This window comes from Stenella coeruleoalba, assembly GCF_951394435.1.
Source record: "Stenella coeruleoalba genome assembly, chromosome: 7".
NCBI classification, from domain to species: Eukaryota; Metazoa; Chordata; class Mammalia; order Artiodactyla; family Delphinidae; genus Stenella; species Stenella coeruleoalba.
In genome coordinates this window covers 94,940,971-94,963,285 of record NC_137153.1, presented here as the reverse complement: position 1 = coordinate 94,963,285, position 22,315 = coordinate 94,940,971, and the positions used below count along the sequence as shown (strand labels likewise).

Below are 22,315 nucleotides of genomic sequence, written 5' to 3'. Positions count from 1 at the left end.
GCTCTTATCTTCTGCTGTCTCTGGCTCTGTCTACACCCGTCGCATCACCCCACATATCTGGAGGTGCTTCTCCGTTGAGTCATGTAACCCACTGATACTAAACTGTTCTCCTTTCTGAGCTGCTGTTTGTCTCCTTCATCTCAAGCCTCTGCTTTCTCCCTGGCCACTGCTCCTGAGGGGGATCTTTGGTCTCCTGGCCCCTCTCGTGGTCTAGAAAGGCCACGTGATCAGTGATCTCACTGGGCATGTGTCTCCAGCCTTGCTGCCCTCCTTGGCCATATTGCTGAGAAGCCACACTGGCCAGGGAGGGCCTCACCCCAAATGCCACGTGTCTTCACTCAGGTCTTATGTGCTCAGTTCAAGTCCCAAACAAGTCATTTCAGAATCACTAACCCATACACCTGTGAACCTTTGTGAGGTACAATTTTGTACCTATTCTGTTAACAAAAACACATATCTTAACTGATGACAGTATAAATTGTTATTCCCTATAGGAAAACAATTTGGAATGAAAATTGTAAGAGCCATAAAAAATGTGCTATCCTGTGTATCTGCATTTCCACACACCCTCAGGGATGTATCCCGTACAGAAATAATTTTAAAGAAAAAAGTCACCATATGAGAGAGAACGTTATTGCTATAATAATTGTTATTGTGAGAAATTAGACTAAATGCTACGGTATGGGAATAGTTAATGAAATTATAGTTTATATACTCTATAAAAACTATTATGCTCCCTTTGTAATAAAAAATATGAAGCCACACGGGGAAAAAACTTATATGTTAGTAGAAATAAGACTGATTTAAAAAATAGCAGAGTTTGGCCCCTTAGGGATTCCATTTCAGTAGAGCCAGAGCTTCATGTATGTTCTCAAAGGTGTGAAAGGAGTTGCAGCTGATTCTCCTTTCCATGAGCTGAGGTTGAAACAGGCCCATTTTTCTGGCAGCACATCTGTGCAGGCCTCTGCCCTGGTCCTCTGCACCTGCTGGTTGAGCACCAGATTGGTTTTCCTTCTCTTCCGTGTTGACCCACGTGGAGAGCCAGCCAGCTAGGGAATAAGAAATGGAAGACAGGCCTCCTTTGCATCATGACCCATGCATCCCGCAACTGGAAAAGATCATATTGGTTTAACAGCAGAATTCCTTTCCCAAACTAAAGCAGCAGAAGTAGGTGTGGCTTAATTCAATCTAGAGATTAGGGTCTTTATGAGGAATCATCAGCCTGGGTCTCAAAAGAGGAAGAAGATATAATGTAGTGGGAAGGTGCAGTAGAATCCGAGAGCCCAGTATTCTCACCTGTAAAATGGAAACATTGGGTTACCTATCTCACAGTTTTCTATGAAGATTTTAAAGAAAGACAATGTATGTGAAAGGGTTTTGTAAACCATATAGTGCTCATCAAGACTTAGTTGGTGTTTACTACTTGTACTTTGTCATGGGAATGGCAGACGCTTTTGGACAGCAGAGGCAATGACCACTTTTGGGAACAGCGATTGGAAGGCTTAGATTGGACAGCCAAAGATATCGTGGCATTTCTGGCCAAGCACCCAGAGGAAGTGCAGTCCACTAATGGCTCTGTGTACACCTGGAGAGAAGCCTTCAATGAAACCAACCAGGCAATCCAGACCATCTCTCGCTTCATGGAGGTGAGGATCTATTCTGCGGACCACTTAGAAAAGGCTTTGGCTTCTTTCTCTGAGATGGTGCAATAAGGTTTGGATTGGAGTAAAGTTTAGAAATAATGTGTCATCTTATTTGCAGTAGTATCCCTCCACCTAACACAGGGTGTAATGTACAAAAAGGTACTCAATGAATGTTAGTTAAATGACTGAATGAGTAAATCAACAGACCTAACTTCTAGCTTTATTCTATCTGACTCAAGAATGTCTCTATCCATCGTTTTCTAGGTTTTCCTGTGTTTTGATATCCCAATACCTAATGGCAACAAAGCATTCCCTTAAAAAAGCATTACTTATGAAACTTATCTAAAATCTAATAGGACCGATTACACTTTAAAAATTGAGTCCTAAAAATGATGTGACTTAATAGGGACAAATGAAAGGTTTTTTTTGTTCTGTTTGGTTAGTTGTTATGACTCAAAATTAACTAAGAAAACAGAAGCGAAAATGAGGTTTAAACCTCTTTCCCTCCACAAAAATCAGTATAGGTAACTTACCTCTAAATACTTCCAACATTTCCCTTAAATTGCAGTTAAAAACCAAAACAACCCATTTTCAATTGAATATTGGAGAATGACTTGAGAGAGGAGTAGAGAGGGAGGATAAAAAAAGTCATGCACTTAGCGCTTCTCTCTTAGCATGGATTCTGCCTTGGCCACTGCTTGTTTTCCTGGCCATCGGCATTCTCATGTCGGCTGTTCTTCCTTCAGTGTGTGAACCTGAACAAGCTGGAACCAGTGGCAACAGAGGTTCTGCTCATCAACAAGTCCATGGAGCTACTGGATGAGCGGAAGTTCTGGGCTGGGATCGTGTTCACTGGAATTGCTCCTGGCAGTGTTGAGCTGCCCCATCACGTCAAGTACAAGATCCGGATGGATATTGACAATGTGGAGAGGACGAATAAGATCAAGGATGGGTAAGTTGAATCCCGCCATCGTACCAGCCAGTCTTGGGAAAGTCAAGAGCAGCTAATGTGACTGGAGGTACTTTATTTTAACTAATAATTTGGTAAAAATTTCCAACAAAGTATAACTCAAATTGGTGGCATGATTTTGGTGTAAATGGCTCATTCATTGTGGAGACAACTATTTCAGAGGTCTTAAAATATCATTATCTTTTGGTTCAGCATTTCCATTCAAGGGAATTAGTCCTGAGGAATTAAATCAACAGGAAAAAAAGACATTAGATTCTCTGTGCTAGCACTATCCCTTTCTATAAAAGGGAGCAAATAAGCAAGATAAAAGGGAATGGTTAAGTACATTTTGGCCCGTGTACTTGTTGCAATGTTAGGGAACTAATGGAGGGGGGGAAAACCCAAACTAACAAGTGGTTTGCTCATTCTGATTAAATTTATTTAAAAACATGTGTACGTGTCAGCTGAGACCAGAAAGTAAGATACAGAAATAAGAAAAGTGGCTCTGTAATGGTGGTAGGATTGTGGGTGACTGAATTTTTTTTATTGTATGGTTCTAAGGAATGTTTGATCGCCTGTGGTTTGATTTAAGGTACTGGGACCCCGGTCCTCGGGCTGACCCCTTTGAGGATATGCGGTACGTCTGGGGGGGCTTCGCGTACTTGCAGGATGTGGTGGAGCAGGCAATCATCCGGGTGCTGACGGGCACAGAGAAGAAAACTGGCATCTACATGCAGCAGATGCCTTACCCCTGTTACGTTGATGACATGTAAGTTACCAGAGAGCCACCACCTTTGCTTAACTGGTTAACACTGTCCCCAGGTGGTGTGTACACACACAGGCACACACACACACACGTCAAGGGAGGAAACAGAATGATTATTTTATGTGTGTATTGACACGGGTCAAAAAATTGGTTAAAGCAAGATTGCAGCTACTGCAAAAAAAAAAAAAATTGTTTTTGGAATTCTGTGGGAATTTCAGGAAATAAGATGCCAGATGTAGGTAGCTGCCAGTTTGAGCCACGTCACCAGTAATCCTCATTCCTTTCTAGTCCATGGTTACCAGAACTTTTATTTTTTTATACTCTATCCTTTCAGTCAAAATCAGCCCAATCTGCAAGTTTAAGATGTGTCATGACGAGCACATGCCAAACACATCCACACATCCTCACGTCCCCCAAACACAGGCACAGCGTTCTAGACCTATAAAAGCAGACTTTGTGTCAGTTTTTCTTCTTCCTCTCTATAAGTGGTAAACCACGTTTTCAAACAATGCAAATAAAACCGAACAAGGCCTTTTTATCTTAGACATTTTAGATAATCTTTTAGTGCTTAGTCACTGTGCTGCCAGGTTCTCACTGTGGGCCTTTGGAGCCAGTGATTTCTTGTGAGAGAGAGAGAATAGGCAGAGGTGTAGTTATTGCAAGCATCTGAAATATGTCATGTCTCTTCTGAATTCTGGAAACTCTCTTATTCTCTGTTGTGTAAGGGAGAGTGTGTGTGTAGAGATCAGAGTGCAGAAGGAGCAGGGTTCCTCTCCTTGTATTTCTCCCTGCTTTGCATTGAACAGCCCATTTCCTTGCAGGGCTCACTCTAGCTTTTCTAGGTCACCTGGATTTATCTTGTTTTTCACCTTCAGAAAGATTAGCCAGTATTTTCCAAAGGAAGACTTTTCCAAAGACCCCCTAAGCCAAGATTTACTCTAGAAAGGATGTATTAAGATGGGAACACGATGAGAGGTCAGAGGCATCCAGAGCCTTTGCCTGTTGTCACGTAGCCAGTAAGTGCGTAAGTGGTAAAGCTGGGACTTGAACCTTGAGTTTCAGAGTCCAGATTCTGTGTTCCTTTTACTTCACTGCATTTCCTGTTCTACTTTGGAAATCTGAAGTATTACTGACAAGAGCTGCCTGAGGTGTATTTCTGCACCACCTGTCGTTAACAGTTATGCAAGGCAAGCTGATAGTGAGATGACCTTGAAGGTGTTGAACTTTCATGACAGAATGAGTCGGTGTTTTGGTTTTGTTGGTTTTGTTTTAGTACTTTAAAATCACCCCCATTTAGCTTAATGACATCTGAGAGCTATCTGGTTACTAAAGCAAAAGCCCTCAAAGAAGTTTTCTCTGGCATCATCACTTTGTTAGTAGTGTCATCACTGCGTTACCCCACTCACGAAGCGTAACTGTCAGGGTGCACAGGTCTGCCCGTCTCGGGCTCAGTACTGGTGCTTTCTCTTGCGTGCAGACCCAGAGGTGTTGGCCCAGGAGCCTGGCTTACACTCACCTTTACTCCTCCCCCCGCCCTTCCAGCTTCCTGCGGGTCATGAGCCGGTCAATGCCCCTCTTCATGACGTTGGCCTGGATTTACTCCGTGGCTGTGATCATCAAGGGCATCGTGTACGAGAAGGAGGCGCGGCTGAAGGAGACCATGCGCATCATGGGCCTGGACAACAGCATCCTGTGGTTCAGCTGGTTCATCAGCAGCCTCATCCCCCTGCTCGTGAGCGCCGGCCTGCTGGTGGTCATCCTGAAAGTAAGGCTGCCTCACCGGCCCCTCCCTGCCCCCCGTGGGCCATGTGAGCAGAAGAAAGGCACGGATTCTTCGGAAGGGAAGGGGTCATATGTGCTGTTCCCTGCAATTCCCTCATTTTATAGTTGGGGAAGGGGAGACCGAGAGAAGGGCAGCAACTTGTCCAGAGTCAACCCAGCTGGTTAGCAGCTAAGCAGGACTGAACCAGGGGTCTTGTGTCCCAGGTGAGCACAAGCGTAACTATGCATGCTGTTTGGCAATGGTTCATGGCAGCATCAGAGAGTTACTCATTTTCCTAGATGTATTGGGGGGTAATTCTGCCAGAATTTCTAAAAACCATACTCAGAAGCATAGATATTGTTGCACGTTAGGATTTTCTGGAAGCAGAGGCTGAGGCAGAGTTTGGGTATGGGTATTGCTTAGGGATCCACACCTCTAGAGGGGATGGGGAGGATACAGGATTGAGCAGAGGGAGGAGTTGAACTGTGACGCACGGCCAACCCCCCGGGCACTCTTGCCCGGAGCTGAAATGTCCAGCCCTTTAGGTTACCCCAAGGCCTCCCTCCCTGACACCGCATAGACCCAGGCCCTTCCACTAGTCACTGGAAGGGTGTGCCCCAGGGCCAGGCAGCTGTCCGCAGCTGGGACAAACCTAGAGGGGTTGACACCTGAGGCTGTCTGCTGACAGCCAGACAACAAGTCCTTCCTCGAAGGGGACTCTGTACAGTGCAGTTCTGTGTCCACCCCTTACATTAATAGGTTTATATGCCATTTTTTTCACAATCATTTCATTTAAGGATGCATTGTTTAAAAAAATAAATGTTTTTAAAAGTGGAGGGGTGCAAAGGGAAAGGAAGTAACATTTAATTTAATACCAGCTACTATTCATTACAAATGAGCGCTTACTGATTGCCAAGCACTGTTTAAAGCACATATGTGTGCTGTCTTGTGATATCCTCACTAAATAACCCATTTAACATACAAGGAAATGAGGCCAAGGAAGGTTAAGGACTTCACTGGGGTCACCCGACACTGTGGCAGAGCAGTTCTTGCTAAAGTCAAGCCCCCCTCATGCTCTGATGTCTGACTGCCAGGGCTGAGCTATGTGGCCGGGGTGGAGGTCCTGTGACTGGTGGGTGAGAGCCACTCTGTGACAGCTGAGCGCTGGTGGGTCCTGCTGAAATAGAACCAACTGCTAGAGAGACACTTGAAGAGTCCACAGAGTTTGGATAATTGTGGGGATCCAGAATCCATAGCAGGTTCTCATGGGGGATGTTAACATGGCCTGACCATTTTCCTTGGCTTTCGGAGGGAGAAGCCATGTGGGATACTGTCTCCCACAATTCTGTCTTGGTGCCAAGAGTCGTAGTCCTTATAGAAGAAGGAGAATCCAAGTGATACTATTTCTTGGAAAAACAAAGAACAAAATTGTCTGTTGAGATGAACCTTGGTGAATATCAAGCCTGGACTTTGTTTTGTTTCTGGCTCTACCATGACTTTGATGTGTGGTCTTGGGCTAATCATTTCCCTTCAGTAGATTTCAGTTCACTCATCAGAAAAATGAACAGCACTGTTCCTCTGTATTGTCTTTAAGATGAGCAGGAATAAGCCCTGGCTGCTTCCCATAGATCATTGCTTATTGACAGTCTTATTGGGTCTCTTCCTTCCCAGTTAGGAAACCTGCTGCCCTACAGCGACCCCAGTGTGGTGTTTGTCTTTCTGTCCGTGTTCGCCGTGGTGACCATCCTGCAGTGCTTTCTGATCAGCACGCTCTTCTCCAGAGCCAACCTGGCGGCAGCCTGTGGAGGCATCATTTACTTCATGCTGTACCTGCCCTACGTCCTGTGCGTGGCGTGGCAAGACTACGTGGGCTTCACGCTCAAGATCTTTGCGGTGAGTAACTCTGGCCCTTCTGCAGTAGCTGCAGTCACAGCCGCACCTGGTATTTCACTTCTGCTTTATAGTCCAAGCTGAGAACAGAAGATAAGAGATTCTCTTTCCAACGGGACTTGAACCTCAGTTCTAGATTCTATGCTCCTTGAAGGCAGGGACTGTGTCTTATTCAATTGCTTATCTTTAGTCCTCTGAGTGAACACTGGTTGAATTGAATCCAATGGTATTTTGTAGGGAGCCAGACTGCACTGCATGCGATAAATGGCACTGGGGAATGCCTTTAGACAATAGAGGCCAGCTCTACCTTTTGTTTCCCAGCTCTGTTGGCCGTGTTAAGCTCGCCACAGTCATAGCCACAGATAGAACTGAAAGCTCTTGAGATCAGAAATGGCTCCTTCTGGACTCTTGTCTCCCTTGTGTCCAGTATGGGGTTTCACTTGAGTAATATTTTCTGAACTTCAAGACTGAGGAGCAGGTACTCCATCTCCCTGCAAATCCCTGACTTCACTCCCCTCCCTTGTACAGAGGAGGAGAGGCCTCCGAGGGGGTGCAAGTCCTTATAAGACTGAGTTGTCCTGAGTTTTTTGCAGGACGCTCCAGATGCCTCTGTCTGGACCCGTTAGACATCAGCAGCCCCAGACAGGCTCCTATGACACTGAGCCATCACTGGCCGAGCAGGGAGCTTGAGAGGACCGTGTGTGTGTGTAAGGGACAGGCTTGCTGAGCCCTTGAGGCACCTTCGGAAGCATAGAATTCTAAAAGTTTTACATTCCGTCATACATGCATTTCTGAAATGTGTGAGCATAATGAGTGCTTATAAATAGAATCACTTTATACGCTGCCAGGGAGCCCACTCCCCTAAAGGGACTCTGTAGATAAATATTTCCATATCTTGCCATTGATCCATTTGGCAAATTCACCTTTCTCCAGGTGACATTTGCATTAGCAGTGATAGGAGAATGAGAAACAAGGAGATGGATGAGTGACTTCTGCATCTTTCTCACAGAGCCTGCTGTCTCCTGTGGCTTTTGGGTTTGGCTGTGAGTACTTTGCCCTTTTTGAGGAGCAGGGCATTGGGGTGCAATGGGACAACCTTTTTGAGAGCCCCATGGAGGAAGATGGCTTCAACCTCACCACCTCGGTCTCCATGATGCTGTTTGACGCCTTCCTCTACGGGGTGATGACGTGGTACACCGAGGCTGTGTTTCCAGGTACACTGAGCTTCCACACTGCTTTAGACATCAGCCAGGGAAATGAAATTTCTAGCTGTAGGGCTTTCCTTCCTTTGTGCTGGCATTTCTGCAGGGCCTGGGTCTCCTTGGAAAGTGGTTAGGGCTTTGGACCTATGGCAAACAAATAGTCTCCAAGGAGAAGCAGCTGATGCTAAAAGTACAGCTCTTAGTACTGACACAGCTCTTGTTTCTTGAGCACTGTGTGCCAGGCACTGTGCAAAGTGTTTTACATACTTTGGTTCATTTAATCCTCATAAGACTACTCTGAGGGAGTTACCGTTCTAGCCAGTTTCTGCAAATGAGAGAACTATGACCCGAAGAAGTTAAATAACTTGCCTGTGGCCACAAAGCTGGTAAGAGCAGGTGCTTGGAGGTGAACCCAGGTGGGTCACACTGGGTCGGCTAGCCCAGGAGAATCCTCCCAATGCTGACCCAGGTCTCTAATTCTGTATCCCCTGAATTACCACCAGCAAATGTTCTGTTTCCTGAGTACAGCTTGTGAATAATAAGATACGTTGGCTCTCAGCCCTTGCCTGTGCTTTAATCGAATTAGTATTCATAAAAATTCATTTTTATACTTCCCTTAATAAATCTCCTTGACCAAGACCTGCCTTGGATACATTTTCATAGAAGATCAAATTCTGAGAGAGTGAGGTTTAACTCTTTCTGGTTTCACCTACTGAGTTTTCTCTAAGGGAGTGTATGTGAAATGTTTTTTACGTACCCTACCTGAACTTCCCACGTTGGATATGCAACTTTGTATCATACAGATCTGGATTCAAATTCTGAGTCCTCCACTTTACTGGCTGAGTGACCTTGAGTAGGCTACTTAACCCTCAGTTTCCTCATCTCTAAAGTGGGGATGATACCTGCCTCGTGGGGTTGCTGGAAAGATTCTGCAAGATGTTTGTCATACACAGAGATCTCAGTAAATGTTATTGCCTCTCCTCCCCCACCTCCAGTCCATTTTGTCCTGTCTCCAAAGGCTGTGTCAAGAAGAGAGTCAAGGAGGCTGTGTCTGGCTGGGACACCTCGGGGACGCCGGGGCGTTGCTGAGCTTTGCTCACACCTGTGCTTTGCTTTCAGGCCAATATGGAATCCCCAGGCCCTGGTATTTCCCTTGCACTAAGTCCTACTGGTTTGGCGAGGAAGGCAATGAGAAGAGCCAGCCTGGTTTCAGCCAGAAGGGAACATCAGAAAGTAAGTTCTGCTGACCCGCCCTCCCCTTAACTGCAGTGCAGCTGCCCCTACTGGCTGTGGGGGGCAAGGGGTGGCTCTCGGCCTGAAGAGCCTAAAACCACCTTAGGGGTGGAGAAATCCCCTGAAGTGACCCTTTCCACATCCTCCCATGCATTTGTGTCCAGTGCTGTTGACTTATCGGGGAGTCACTATCTGGGCTTCTAAGGGACATTTCCTTTGTTCTCTTGGCTTCTAAACAAAGTGGCTCTTGATCTCTGCCTTCACCTCCGCCCACCCCATCCCCCCAAACACATATAACATACTTTTCATACTATCCTGACAGCTAGAAAGAAGAGGTAAAGACAGCCGTGGTTATGGAGCCATAACCTCTCTGCCTGCCTTGTCCTGATGACAGACGCATGCGCCTGTGCAGGCTGACGCCAGGTGGCTGCCACAGAGCTCGTTCTGTGCTTCGTAATGTTCTCAGCCTGCATTACCCAGAGTGCACATCCCCTCCTGGCTTCTGACTGTAGGTAGTGATGCCCACAGTTCAGCAAAGGCGCTGCCTTCTGGGCTTTTTTGCTCAGGTTCTTGGAGGGGAGCTCTTTGTGTTCGGTATAGCTTCCTAAGTCGTTCATAAGTCGCTCCCCTGCTGATCTCTTCCGTGCCCTTCCCCCAGTCGCCAGTGGTGAAGTACGATGTTCCTTAGCATGGCTCACGAGTTTCCTTACCACCCGCCATTGCCCGCTGTGCCAGCTGCTTCACCTGCTCTTCCTTCTCTTCTTCCCCAGCCTCCTCTCTGCACCTTTATCACTGTATTCCCATCACCAACACTAGTGCCCAGATAGGCCCTAGATAACTGTTTGTTGCCCGTCTGCCTGAGAAACCAGAACTAGCCGTGGAGAGAGGACACTTGTAAAAGTGCAAGCACAGCCCCCCGCGTCTTGACACTCCACTCATCAGTGTCTTCTGTGGGCTCATTTCCATCCTGTGTCTTCTCACAGTCTGCATGGAGGAGGAACCCACCCACCTGAAGCTGGGCGTGTCCATTCAGAACCTGATGAAGGTTTACCGAGATGGCATGAAGGTGGCAGTTGACGGCCTGGCCTTGAATTTCTATGAGGGCCAGATCACCTCCTTCCTGGGCCACAATGGAGCTGGGAAGACCACCACCATGTAAGAAGAGCGTGTGGTTTTCTCAGAGTCAGCCACAGGAAGGTTCTGTCCTACAGTTAGAAATTCATACCTAAGAACATTGCCTTGGTTACCGGGCCAAGGGCAGAGCATATGAGGAATTGATGAATGTAAAAATATTATCTAATCACAAGAGTGCTTTCCAAATGCTGGTTTTTCTCTAGATATTATTTCTTCAGGTTAAAATAGACTGGAGGCCTTTAGATGACCTTTCCCCTTCGGTTCTCAGAATTCTGCAGTATTTTTGGAACCTGAGACTGTGACAAGTCTGAGAAAAGGTCTCCTTTGGAGTTGGTTTGGTCAGAACTGTGAGGCAAGAATGTGGAAAGAGAGATTGGCTGTACTGGTGGGAGGAAGTAATTTCCAGGAACTCTGTCTCTAAGCAGATGTGAGAAACAGCTGGGCAGCTGGCTGGCTGTATGATTGCCTTCTCTGGGACCTATAAGGACCTTATGATGGACAGCTTCAGAAGGGAGCACAGGCTATAAACACACCAGCGTTACCTCAGTGGCTTTCAATGTAGTCCATCAGCCATTGCAGAGGGCATTTTGGTGGGGGAAGAGGTAATCTCTTCCTCCTGTTTTTCTTTTATATATTTTTAGCACGCAAAATCAATATATTATGAACATTGCAGAAACTCTTTAAAAGGTGCGCAAAAATCCTAACTGCCAAACACAAAAATTGCTTTTATCTTTGAATCATTTGTTCTGCTTTGTCCCTTTTACTTGGACATGATTTTAAGCATAAAAAGAATATATGCTTTAAAGTGTACTTCCCGTTGTAAATTGGAATCTTCATTTAAAAAATGCTTGTGCTGGAACTGCCATTTCCAACACATAGGCCACTCCTAGCTGTTCGCTGAAGCAGAGACTCCTTCGCTGTGTCGGGGTCTGTTGGAGTCCATTAGGAAGGAACGGGGCTGGAGGGTTGCTGCCTCTGCCGTCTGCCCGGACGCTGCCACCTGGAGCGGAGCTTCAGGGCAGGAGGGCCAGTGCTGACTCCTGTACTTTAACGTTTTTGTCCTTAGGTCAATCCTGACCGGGTTGTTCCCCCCCACCTCGGGCACTGCCTACATCCTGGGGAAAGACATTCGCTCCGAGATGAGCACCATCCGGCAGAACCTGGGGGTCTGTCCCCAGCATAACGTGCTGTTTGACATGTGAGTACCAGCACAGCCTCTTTGGAGGTGTGTCGTGAGTCACGGGTAAGCATTTTACCACCTTTGGGGGTAGCAGACCTCACCTTCCTGGATGTGTTGAGGGCAGGTCGTCCTTTGATGTTGGAAAGTAACAGAATTGTGGGATGGGGAATGTTATATCAGTCCAGCTGGTGGATGTAGGCCTGGGAAATGGTGCTCTCCGTTCCTGTCCTTCTGGAGTAAGGACATCCTCTCTCCCCGCACACCCTCCCTGAGACCACCACCGCTCTCACCTGGCAGTAGCTCAGGGCCCTTGATACGTGGGTCCCGTGTTTCCTGCTCAGAACTTTTGCCCCTGTTCAGCCTGCCCATCACCAAGCAGGGAGCCGCCATGGTGAGCAGAGAGAGACCTGAGCTCTGTGACCTTGGGCGAGGGCATTCCCCCTTCTGAGCCCCGGTTTCCTCACATCTACAGTGAGCAGCCCGGGCTTGTGTCCTCCACAGGGCCCCCCTTCTCTCAGGGCTGAAGTCCTTCGAGGTTCAGGAGGGCTGCTCCAGGCTAAGGCCGAGGCAGCTCCTTGGTTGGTGGGGCCTTGGGGAGGGCCCTTTGAGGACCTGCCACTGCCTGACGCGCGGGGGCCAGGCCAGCGGGGAATCGGGTGGACGTGACCTGTCACCCTGCTGCTTTGGCTTCTCACGTAGCTCATGTGACTGCTCACTGCTGTTCTACCTCGAATCCTTCCTGGAGATTATTTTTCAGAAATTGATAAAGTTAAAAACAAAAGTGGGGAAAGAAAAATGTGCCTGTCGTGTTCTGGGGGAGGAGGCACTGTGTTCTGTGCGTCCTGGGGGCCCGGAGCCGACCTGCCCCTCTGTCCCCAGGCTGACTGTTGAAGAGCACATCTGGTTTTACGCCCGCCTGAAAGGGCTCTCGGAGAAGCACGTGAAAGCAGAGATGGAGCAGATGGCCTTGGATGTTGGTTTGCCGCCAAGCAAACTGAAAAGCAAAACAAGTCAGCTGTCAGGTGAGGCCCAGAGCTGCCTTCCTCATCCAGCGCACCCCCCCGCCCCCGACTACACACACGCAGGAAATACAGCTGCCGCCGTGTCCCCGGCTTCCCCGGGGAGTGGGAGGGTGGGTCAGAAACGTGTTCCGGGCTTGTCCCCAGGTGGGCACCTCCATCCCTCTTTCGCCACCTCTGCTGTCACTCACTGGGGCTGGCCCTGGATCCTGTCTCCTCTGTCCCATAGGTGGAATGCAGAGAAAGCTGTCTGTGGCCTTGGCGTTTGTTGGGGGATCCAAGGTTGTCATTCTGGATGAGCCCACAGCCGGCGTGGACCCTTACTCCCGCAGGGGAATATGGGAGCTGCTGCTGAAATATCGACACGGTAACTGATGTGTATTTACTCTGCCTTCTGGGCTGGGAGGGGGAGGGAGGGAGGGCCGGCCTCTGGAAGAGTATCTCGTGGCTGTTCCTGCTAGAGCAACAGAATTGCTTTCAAGGAAAATGTGGAGCTGAGCTCTGAGCTCCGCCCTGGTGTGGAAGTGGGAGGCCTGGTATCCAAGACCCTTCAAGTTTACACTTCATTCCCTAGGGGCCTGCAAGGAGAAGAGAAATGGGGATAAAGGGCATCCTCTGTGGGCCCCCAGGGCTCCCTCCAGCCTAGAACTTTCACATGTACAGTATAATTATGGTCTCCTATAGACTGAGGTTCCCAAGAGCCGAGGCTGTGTTGTCCTTCATCTCTGTCCCCACGTGGGGCACTAAACTTGTGTGCTGACAGAGTGGATGAATGGATGGGAGAGGTACAGTCAGCTTAGAAGGGTAGAAGGTACACAAGGTGGTACAGTATGAGGGGCATGGCTTTGGAGTCAGCTCAAGCTGGCCCAAGACCTTGGAAAAGTCATTTAACTTGCCTAAGCTTCTTTATCTATAATGGTGGGAGTGCCCACCTTACAGAGGATTAAGTTAAATGAGAATGCACCTAGACCACGTAGCACACTGCTGGCATGTAGCAAGTTCCCAAATAAACATTCCCGTCCTTCATTCTGTGAGGGTGCAGCAGCCGTCCTCACAGCACTGCCATCCTGGGGGTCATGAGCACACAGGCCTCGGGCTCTTTCTCCCAGGCTTTCCCCTGCTCGTATTTCTGTAGTTCTGGCCACTGCGATGAGTGAGGACAGCAGGCCTCACCTGTGCCTCGTCCTTGTGTTTGTTCCCGGCAGGCCGCACCATTATCCTCTCCACACACCACATGGATGAAGCGGACATCCTGGGGGACAGGATTGCCATCATTTCCCATGGGAAGCTGTGCTGCGTGGGCTCCTCCCTGTTCCTGAAGAACCAGCTGGGGACAGGTTACTACCTGACCCTGGTCAAGAAGGATGTGGAGTCCTCCCTCAGCTCGTGCAGAAATAGCAGTAGCACTGTGTCGTACCTGAAAAAGGTGAGTTGCAGCCTCAGTGCTGGGCTGGTGCCGGGTCCGGGGAGTCGGGACTCATTGGCTGTGAGTGGCTAGTCCACATCTGCCCCATTCTGCCACCTTGACGCCACCATCTCCCTGCTCTGTGTCCCTTTGGAGTCACGTCGTACCTCCTACATGGAAATCTCAGGAGACTTCTGTTCCCATCATGCTAGCTCTGTTGAATCCCATTTCCTTTTTCCTATGGAGACACAATGAGTGATGGAGAAGGCCCTTAGAGGACTTAATTTTGTTGAAGAAGAAAGACTTACCAAGAGTTACGAGCCTTAGCTGAAGAATGCCCTGCTGTGCCTGCTCATTTCCTTTAAATCTCATTGACCTTAACTTTTAAACTACAAAACGGCAAATATATATTGAGCACCGATTTCATGCCAGACACTCAGTCTGGCAGACTCTGGCCATAAAGGAAAATCATGATAATAGTTGCAGCATTGTTATCATTTGCAAACTTTTTTTTTTTTTTATCTATCATCTGAAAGTACAGAGCAACCCTGGGAAGAAGGTATTGCAATTATTATCCCAGATGAGAGAAGTGGGGCTTGTAGGGATTTAGTTTATTCAAGGTCACCCAGCAAGTGAATAACAGGGGTGGGACCAGAGCCCAATAACCAGGTACATTTTCCCCTGTACTGCAGTACATGCCTGAGATTTATTTGTGTGTGCAAACACTGGCACCCAAAACACTTACATCCCAACCTTGACCTCCTGTCCACTTATTTATCTTTTAACTAATGTCTTGTGAGTCAAAGTGCAGTCTGAGACAAGCAGCGTCAGGATCACTTGGGAGCTCATTAGAAATGCGGAAACTTGGGCCCAACTCAGACTTACTAAATTAGAATCTGCATTTTAACAAGGTCCTCTGGTGAGGAAACACAAATTAAAGCTTGAGAAGCACTGAGCTAGATAACCAGGCAGGTAAATCCCACGCCCAAGACGGTCGATGAGGGCCTGGTTACGGCACTCACTGGCAGGCCACAGTTCTTTGGAGAGCTCTGCTTCCCGTGCACACAGCCCATGTGTCAGATCAGACGGTGGCCTCAGAAGCCAAGGCAGCCCAGTTGCATGCCTCCCAGGAGAGACCCTTTGCTCCGGTTCTCACACGAGAGAGCTTCTCGGAAGCCCCCAGGTGAAGGTGGTGGGGCTGCACCTTGCTCGGTCCCTGACCCATTCTTACCTCCTTCTTTGCCATCAGGAGGACAGTGTTTCTCAGAGCAGTTCTGATGCTGGCCTGGGCAGTGACCATGAAAGTGACACGCTGACCATCGGTAAGGACTCTGGGGTTTCTTATTCAGGTGGTGCCTGAGCTTCCCCCAGCTGGGCAGAGTGGAGGCAGAGGAGGAGAGGTGCAGAGGCTGGTGGCGCTGACTCAAGGTTTGCTGCTGGGCTGGGGCTGGGCGGCTGCGGGAGAGGGTGCAGCTTGGTGGCGGATCGGCCTGACGCTTGCCGGGGAGCCTGGGGCTTGGTCTGGGAGCTGGCAGGGCAGTGTCCCAGAGCGCTGAGATGATTGGGGCTGGGGGGATCCCTTAGGGGAGTGGGTCTGGCTGCACACTGGACACTGGAGACCAGGGATGTGGAGCTGAGTAGCCAAGCTGATAGTGGAGGGATTGAGGTTCAGTGCCTAGGGAGGGTGAGTGCCCAGGAGAGGAGCAGCCCACTGGATTTCCCTCAGGAGGTGTGTATAGGAGGCCAGTGTCACCAATAACACATATGGAACAGAAGCCTTTACCCTGGCCATGTCTTCCCCATCCTAACAGTTGGCTGTTCCCAGGAAGGCTCTGGCTCTCCTTCCGTGCCCTGTTTGATTAACCCTCTATTGAGGGACATAGAAGGAGCCTCCTTTAAAAGGTTAGAGAAAGGTGAAGACTCTTTTACAGTTCCTTTAGTCAAGCTTTCCATTGAAGAATCCTAGCACTTAGGCAATAGCCACCAGGCTTTCCACCTCAGAAGGCCGGCCAGCCAGCCAGCCACCCACCATGCACTGAGGACCTACACTGTGCCCGGCTTTGGTGATACAAAGGTGAATAAGACCCAGCCCCCGCCCCCAGGAACTCTCAGGTCAGAGATGAACACGTGGAATGACTTCAGTGTCTGGACCATGTGTGCTGTGTGGGCAAGCGGGCTCCTAAGGAGTAAGCAAGGGAGAAGGTGGAGAGCGGCCGGCCCCTAATGGGGGGCCTCGGAGTTGGCTGAGCCGCGTCTGTTCTTTGGTCCCTACAGATGTCTCCGCGATCTCCAACCTCATCAGGAAGCACGTGGCCGAGGCCCGGCTGGTGGAAGACATTGGGCATGAGCTGACCTACGTGCTGCCCTATGAAGCCGCCAAAGAGGGAGCCTTTGTGGAACTCTTCCATGAGATTGATGACCGGCTCTCAGACCTGGGCATCTCCAGTTATGGAATCTCAGAGACTACCCTGGAAGAAGTAAGTTCGGTGGCTGGCTGTCAGAAGAGAGCAGGGCCAGCGATCCCGGCGTCAGACAGGCAGCCTGCGTGCCCACTGGGAATAGGATCACCATGGACCTAGGCATTGAGTGCTTAGGTCGTTGGCATCTGGGTTGTGTTGGTTGCAGTTAACCCTTTAAGGTTGTAGTGGGAGATACAGGAAAGAAGTATTAGGATTGCTCCCTGGTATGACTGTGTCATGACCATGCATCGGAAATGGCCAACATTTATGGAAAATCTACTTGTGCCATGTGCTAACCTTGGTGTGTTTTGCTTTTTTCAATCATTGTAACGTCATTTAATCCTCATAACAAGATGAGAAAGTTGACATTCAGGGAAACCAAGCAAGGATTCAGAATCAGGGGTTTTGGACTTCAAAGCTCATACTCTATTACTGTGTAAGCAGTGCCTCTCTTTAGAGAGACCTCAAGGGCTGGAAGGGGTATAAAATTGTCTGGCCCAGTAGTCTCCAGGTTTGACTGTGCAGCAGAATCATATGAGAATATTATTGACAATAAAAATTCCAAGGCTCAGCTCCAGGGTCTTTGAATCAGAATTTCTGGAGGTAAGGCCTTAATGTCTGTGCTTTTATTGCATGCTTCCTGGGCAGCGTCAGAGTTTGGGAATCATTGGTCTAGTTCAGATTGTTTTCTGATGTTGGAATCCCCGCCATAACATTTCTAGTGATGGGAACCCCTCCTCTCTTGATATCCTGTCTCGGATAACCTATCACGGTGTGCTAGCCTACTCAAAGATTTGGGGCCATAGACTTGGAAGGAGCCGCTTGGCTCATTCCCTGTAGGTTCAGAACAAATTCCTCCTTCCGCAGTGTCCTCATGTCACAGCTTTAATTTGAAAATGATTGTCTGGATTGATAGCTCTCACCATTGGGGAAATGTTCTCTGGTAAAAACGGCTTCTCTCCCAAGTGACTCTGACAAAGTGTTATCAATAAATGAGTCTTCTACGTTTTCTCTTTAGGGGCTAGTGTACCGTTCAGTCATGTAATAATCATGGCAGTTGCTCTCACAATGTGGTGCTTATGACACTCTCACTCTTATTTTTCAGATATTTCTCAAAGTGGCTGAAGAGAGTGGGGTGGATGCTGAGACCTCAGGTAACCCTCCAGGGGGGCTGCACATTCTCTGGGCTGTGCCCCCTGTAGGCTGTCTTAGCTCACCAGGCTTGTGCCTTTCCCTTCAAATTGTTTTATGACATTCTTACTTTTAGTGGATAGATTTGTTACAGATTCAGAGTTTGTTTTGCTACAAATAAAGTGAAACATGGGGTTCCTTCCTTTTGCCTTCAGATGGCACCCTACCGGCAAGACGAAACAGACGGGTCTTCGGGGACAAGCAGAGCTGTCTTCGCCCATTTACTGAAGATGATGCTGTTGATCCAAATGATTCCGACATAGATCCAGGTCCGTTTGGGCAAGATCTTCATTCTGTTGCTAGAAAGTGAATTTCTCTCTTATGTTCTTCTCCGGTGTTATCTTTCGAGGTCCTTGAACCAGGATGACAGATGCCTACAGGGTCCAAAGGGAAGAGAGAGAATGAGAAAAGCCACTTTCCCCTTTTCAGGGTTGTGTATACAGTCAAACCTGAAAGAGCCTGTCCTCACCACTTCCTTCACTGCACTGAGATCGCTCTCTCAAGATACACACACATCAAAAGATGGCCCCTCAAAAAAAAAAAAAAAAAAAAAAAGATGGCCCCTCAATCCTCTGAATCCATTTCTTATCTTTTCTCGCGTTCATTAGGTGTTTAATTGTTGAATAAATGTTCTCTGAAAGGACGGAAGATTTTGAAAGAGCGAGGTGCATTTGCTTTTAGAGTTAATTGGACCCTTAGACTTAGCTGTTTTGGATGAGTGTGTCCCTGCGTATTTGACTGGGATGGAGAAGCGGGAGGCAGGAAATGAAGCAACTATTGGTAAGATGTCAAGCCACCGCAGTTAGAAATGGTTTGTTTAAGACAAGGATTTCTATAAAAATTTTTTGGAACAGAAACCTTCCTGACTCTCCCATGCCTGTGCCACGTGAGTGTGTGACTCTCATGTTCTCCCTAACTTCATACATCGTTAGTGCTTAGATCACTGGAATGTGTCCACCTTTTACCAAAAATACAATAAATGGGAGACAGATTGCTATTGTGTGTTCTCAAGTATGTCAGCCTACTTACATGGCCTGTTTTGTAGAATGTTCTGTAAGAAATTGAGGATGACTTGATTCGTCTGAATGGCTTGACGTAGCACCATTATGTGTGAACATCTCTCTTCAGCTGTCTCAAAGCACCTTCATTTTTCTGTGCTCATCAGATAAGAACCCAAAGGCAGGGACTGCTGCTGTCATACGTTTGGGGTCATCCCTCTTCCTTGGATGTGAATTTGTCACCAAGGCCCTTTACTCCTTTACTTTTACCTTCAAACGCAAGCCTCCAAGGTGGTTGCTGAAGATGCTGGAGGGAGGAGCGTGGGGATGTCAAAAATGCCTGATATAATAGGTGACCTTCAGTGTTGGCTTTCTGCAGAATCCAGAGAAACAGACCTGCTCAGCGGGATGGACGGCAAAGGCTCCTACCAGGTGAAGGGCTGGAAACTCACACAGCAGCAGTTTGGGGCCCTTTTGTGGAAGAGGCTGCTGATTGCCAAACGGAGTCGGAAGGGATTCTTTGCTCAGGTGAGAAGTGCTGTTCCAGGCCAAGGACTCAGCCTTCCTTGATGGGCTGCAGGCTCCCTGACCAGTGAAGGCAGGGTAGCATCATTGTTATAAGATGGACACTGGAGCCAGATGATCTGTATTTCAATCCCAGTTCTGCTTCTTGCACTCATGTATCTGTTGCAGGTTACTTTTCTGAGCCTCAGTGTCCTTATCTGTAAAATGGGGATAATAATAGTATCTATGATATAATTGTTATGAAGATTAAAATGAGTAAGTGATTAGAATGGACCTCACGTTAGTAATTACCGTGTGTTAGTTTTATCGTAAAGGAGAGTATAACAAGGACAAAGGTTGGAAAAACTGGCTGGGCAAATTAAACTTTCATAACTTCAGAGATGATATGCCCAGATGCACTCAACATATGAACTTATTGGAAACTTTATTTTTCTCTAAGTTGATGTTTATCTGAAAACTGATAGAAAAGATAATCAGAGGTCAGACCAAAAAAAAAAGATAAACAGAGAAGACTCATAACACTCTTGCCTGCATGTCAGTGTTTGCACGCTAACTTGCTGGGTTAGGAGGGATGAAATTATTCTATTCTATAAAATCAAGAAGTATAAAGAAGTTGCAGAGATTCTTCTCTACAGACTATGTGAGTAACGCACAGAATATGAGTTTGGAGCGCATAGACTTAGGTTTGAATTCTGGTTCTGCTACTTATTGTCTCTTTGGCCTTGGGCAAGTTACTTAGTCTCCCTGAGCCCCAGTTACCTTGTTTGTTGATTGGTGATAATGATATTACTACTTAGGGTTGTAATGATAATTAAATGAGATAATGCTCATACAGTTTTTTCCCATGGAATTAATCACCTAGTGATTACTTTTCTGCATTGAAACGCGAGAACATTAGAACCAGGGGCATCATTTGGATCTTTTTTTTTTTTAACGGATAAATTTCTCAGGGATAAATGGAAGGAGCTTAGAGTTTGCTTATAAAGTATGTACAAGTCATTGTTTTCAGAGAAGTACAGGTGTAAAGTTTAAGGTGGTTTAGTAAGGATTTAGATTAATCATGCTTTTTGAGGCCATCAGGGGAAGAAATAGCTGCTATTCCCTTTCCATGGAGACGGTGCTGTAGAGGGGTTTTATCAAAGTATGGGATCTGAATGGGTCACCTAGTCTGTCTGCAGATTACAAATGAGAAGACTGAGGCCATAGGGGATGTGACTTTACATGGATACGCTTATAGTAGAGAAAGAACAAAACTGCAGGTCTTCTGGCTTCTGGTCCAGGCTTCAGCTCTCAGCTTTTGTCTGAGCTGAGCTCATGGCCAGTGTGGTCTTTCTCAGGTTTTCAGGGAGGAGAGGGACCTGGTGTTCTAAGTCACCCTGACATGTGACCACTGTTTACTCTGTGAAGTTCTCAGCTTGGTGCCCCTGTCAGGGGGCCACGGCCTCTGGCCTTGTGTTGCCAGCTTCCAGAAATGCCCCGGAGGGAAGAGGTTTAGATTTCAGTCTCCATTGCTTCCAACCTGCCAAGAATGCCTTGGTGGAGCTGCGCCCTGTGCACACTCGAGTGATGGCTGGTCGGAGAGGCTGGCTGGACTCACGGGGCCTTGCCCTGTGGCCTTCTTTCTAACCCTTGTCCTTCTCCTGCGATTTCTCTTCCCTCCTACCCCCTGGTTATAGATTGTCCTGCCGGCTGTGTTTGTCTGCATCGCCCTGGTGTTCAGCTTGATCGTGCCACCCTTTGGCAAGTACCCCAGCCTGGAACTTCAGCCCTGGATGTACAACGAACAGTACACATTTGTCAGGTATGCGTTTGCCTTCTGCGCCCAAGGTGGGAGGAGACCTCAGGCCGACCAGGGTGTTTACTGTGCTGAGGGCCAAGGGGAGGGGGACTCGAGAGTTACACAGGGGCATGGATTTATCAGCTGTGGCTACAGCCCTCACACAAACTCATGTTAGATGCAACGGACAGCGGTGAACAAAACCTGAACTAACAGGCCAGTCCTGTTACCGCATTTAAACTCCATTCCTCTTTATACGCTGTTGTGAGGAACATATGTGTTTTATGTAAGTAATCTGCCCTTGCAAAAAAATCTATGATTGAGCTATAATATATTTGGATTTTCATAGCTATGTCTTTATTCTGTAGTTGAACACATGGCTTCCATACACTCAGAGCATCGCACCTCCAGGTTCTTGTTTCTGCATGATGCAATTCGTGTATTTATTATTTAGTCTTTTAGCTTATAGATAAATAGCTAGCTAGTGTTTGTTTTTTAGACCAAAATGCCAGCTGCTCTGTAACAATCCAACGCTTCAAACAAAAGGACAAAGGAATTTCTGCATCACGTTATACAGGAGTTTTCCTCAGTCCCATAGTGTTTGTAGACCTTTTGATTGGGGAAGCGTGTCAGTGATGTCAAAGGGAAGCTTTAAAGAAAAAAAAAAAAAAATATATATATATATATATATATATATAATATAACATGTGACTCAGTCTCTTTTTGTCTAATCCCATGCTTCCTTCCTATTTAGTGAAGGTTTACTTTCTTCTTTCCTTTCCAAGCTGCTGACCTTGTATTGCCCGGGGCTGTGGAACACATGGGCTTGTTTTGTGTTTGTAACCTGTACTCATCGTTGTTTGTGTTTTCCAGTTGTCCGTGCAAACATTCAGCCCATAAAATCAGCCTGCCCTTTCCTAGAAAATCCCTGTGGTCTATGCCTAATGGATAATTGTGAAAGTACTTTTGAAATACTGATCTTTAATGAATTCATGTACTTCACGTTAAAATATATACGTACATGTGTGTATATATGTGGGTGGGTGTGTACACATGCGTGTGCACATCTCTATACATATAACTTACTTACACGAGCTCCGCTTTGGAGTGCTGTATGTTACCTTGATAACAAATATATGGCCAGAGGCTGAGCTCCTTGTGGGTGGGTTCTGTGTTTTATTC

At 47.4% G+C, this 22,315-nt stretch overlaps 1 protein-coding gene across 4 annotated transcripts in view; it reads left to right on the top strand.

Annotated features, from left to right (window-relative positions):
- Positions 1 to 22,315, top strand: part of ABCA1 (ATP binding cassette subfamily A member 1) — a 182,921-nt gene that overhangs the window by 133,052 nt on the left and 27,554 nt on the right. For all 4 annotated transcript variants that reach the window (XM_079925542.1, XM_079925541.1, XM_079925543.1 and 1 more), the window contains 18 exons: positions 1,449 to 1,646; positions 2,390 to 2,595; positions 3,185 to 3,361; positions 4,901 to 5,123; positions 6,792 to 7,013; positions 8,020 to 8,224; positions 9,332 to 9,445; positions 10,429 to 10,600; positions 11,646 to 11,777; positions 12,639 to 12,781; positions 13,008 to 13,145; positions 13,984 to 14,204; positions 15,433 to 15,505; positions 16,458 to 16,660; positions 17,748 to 17,796; positions 17,989 to 18,102; positions 19,211 to 19,359; positions 21,033 to 21,157. In XM_079925542.1, coding sequence (XP_079781668.1) covers positions 1,449 to 1,646; positions 2,390 to 2,595; positions 3,185 to 3,361; positions 4,901 to 5,123; positions 6,792 to 7,013; positions 8,020 to 8,224; positions 9,332 to 9,445; positions 10,429 to 10,600; positions 11,646 to 11,777; positions 12,639 to 12,781; positions 13,008 to 13,145; positions 13,984 to 14,204; positions 15,433 to 15,505; positions 16,458 to 16,660; positions 17,748 to 17,796; positions 17,989 to 18,102; positions 19,211 to 19,359; positions 21,033 to 21,157 — 2,864 coding nt within the window. The remainder of the gene's footprint in view (positions 1 to 1,448; positions 1,647 to 2,389; positions 2,596 to 3,184; positions 3,362 to 4,900; positions 5,124 to 6,791; positions 7,014 to 8,019; positions 8,225 to 9,331; positions 9,446 to 10,428; positions 10,601 to 11,645; positions 11,778 to 12,638; positions 12,782 to 13,007; positions 13,146 to 13,983; positions 14,205 to 15,432; positions 15,506 to 16,457; positions 16,661 to 17,747; positions 17,797 to 17,988; positions 18,103 to 19,210; positions 19,360 to 21,032; positions 21,158 to 22,315) is intronic.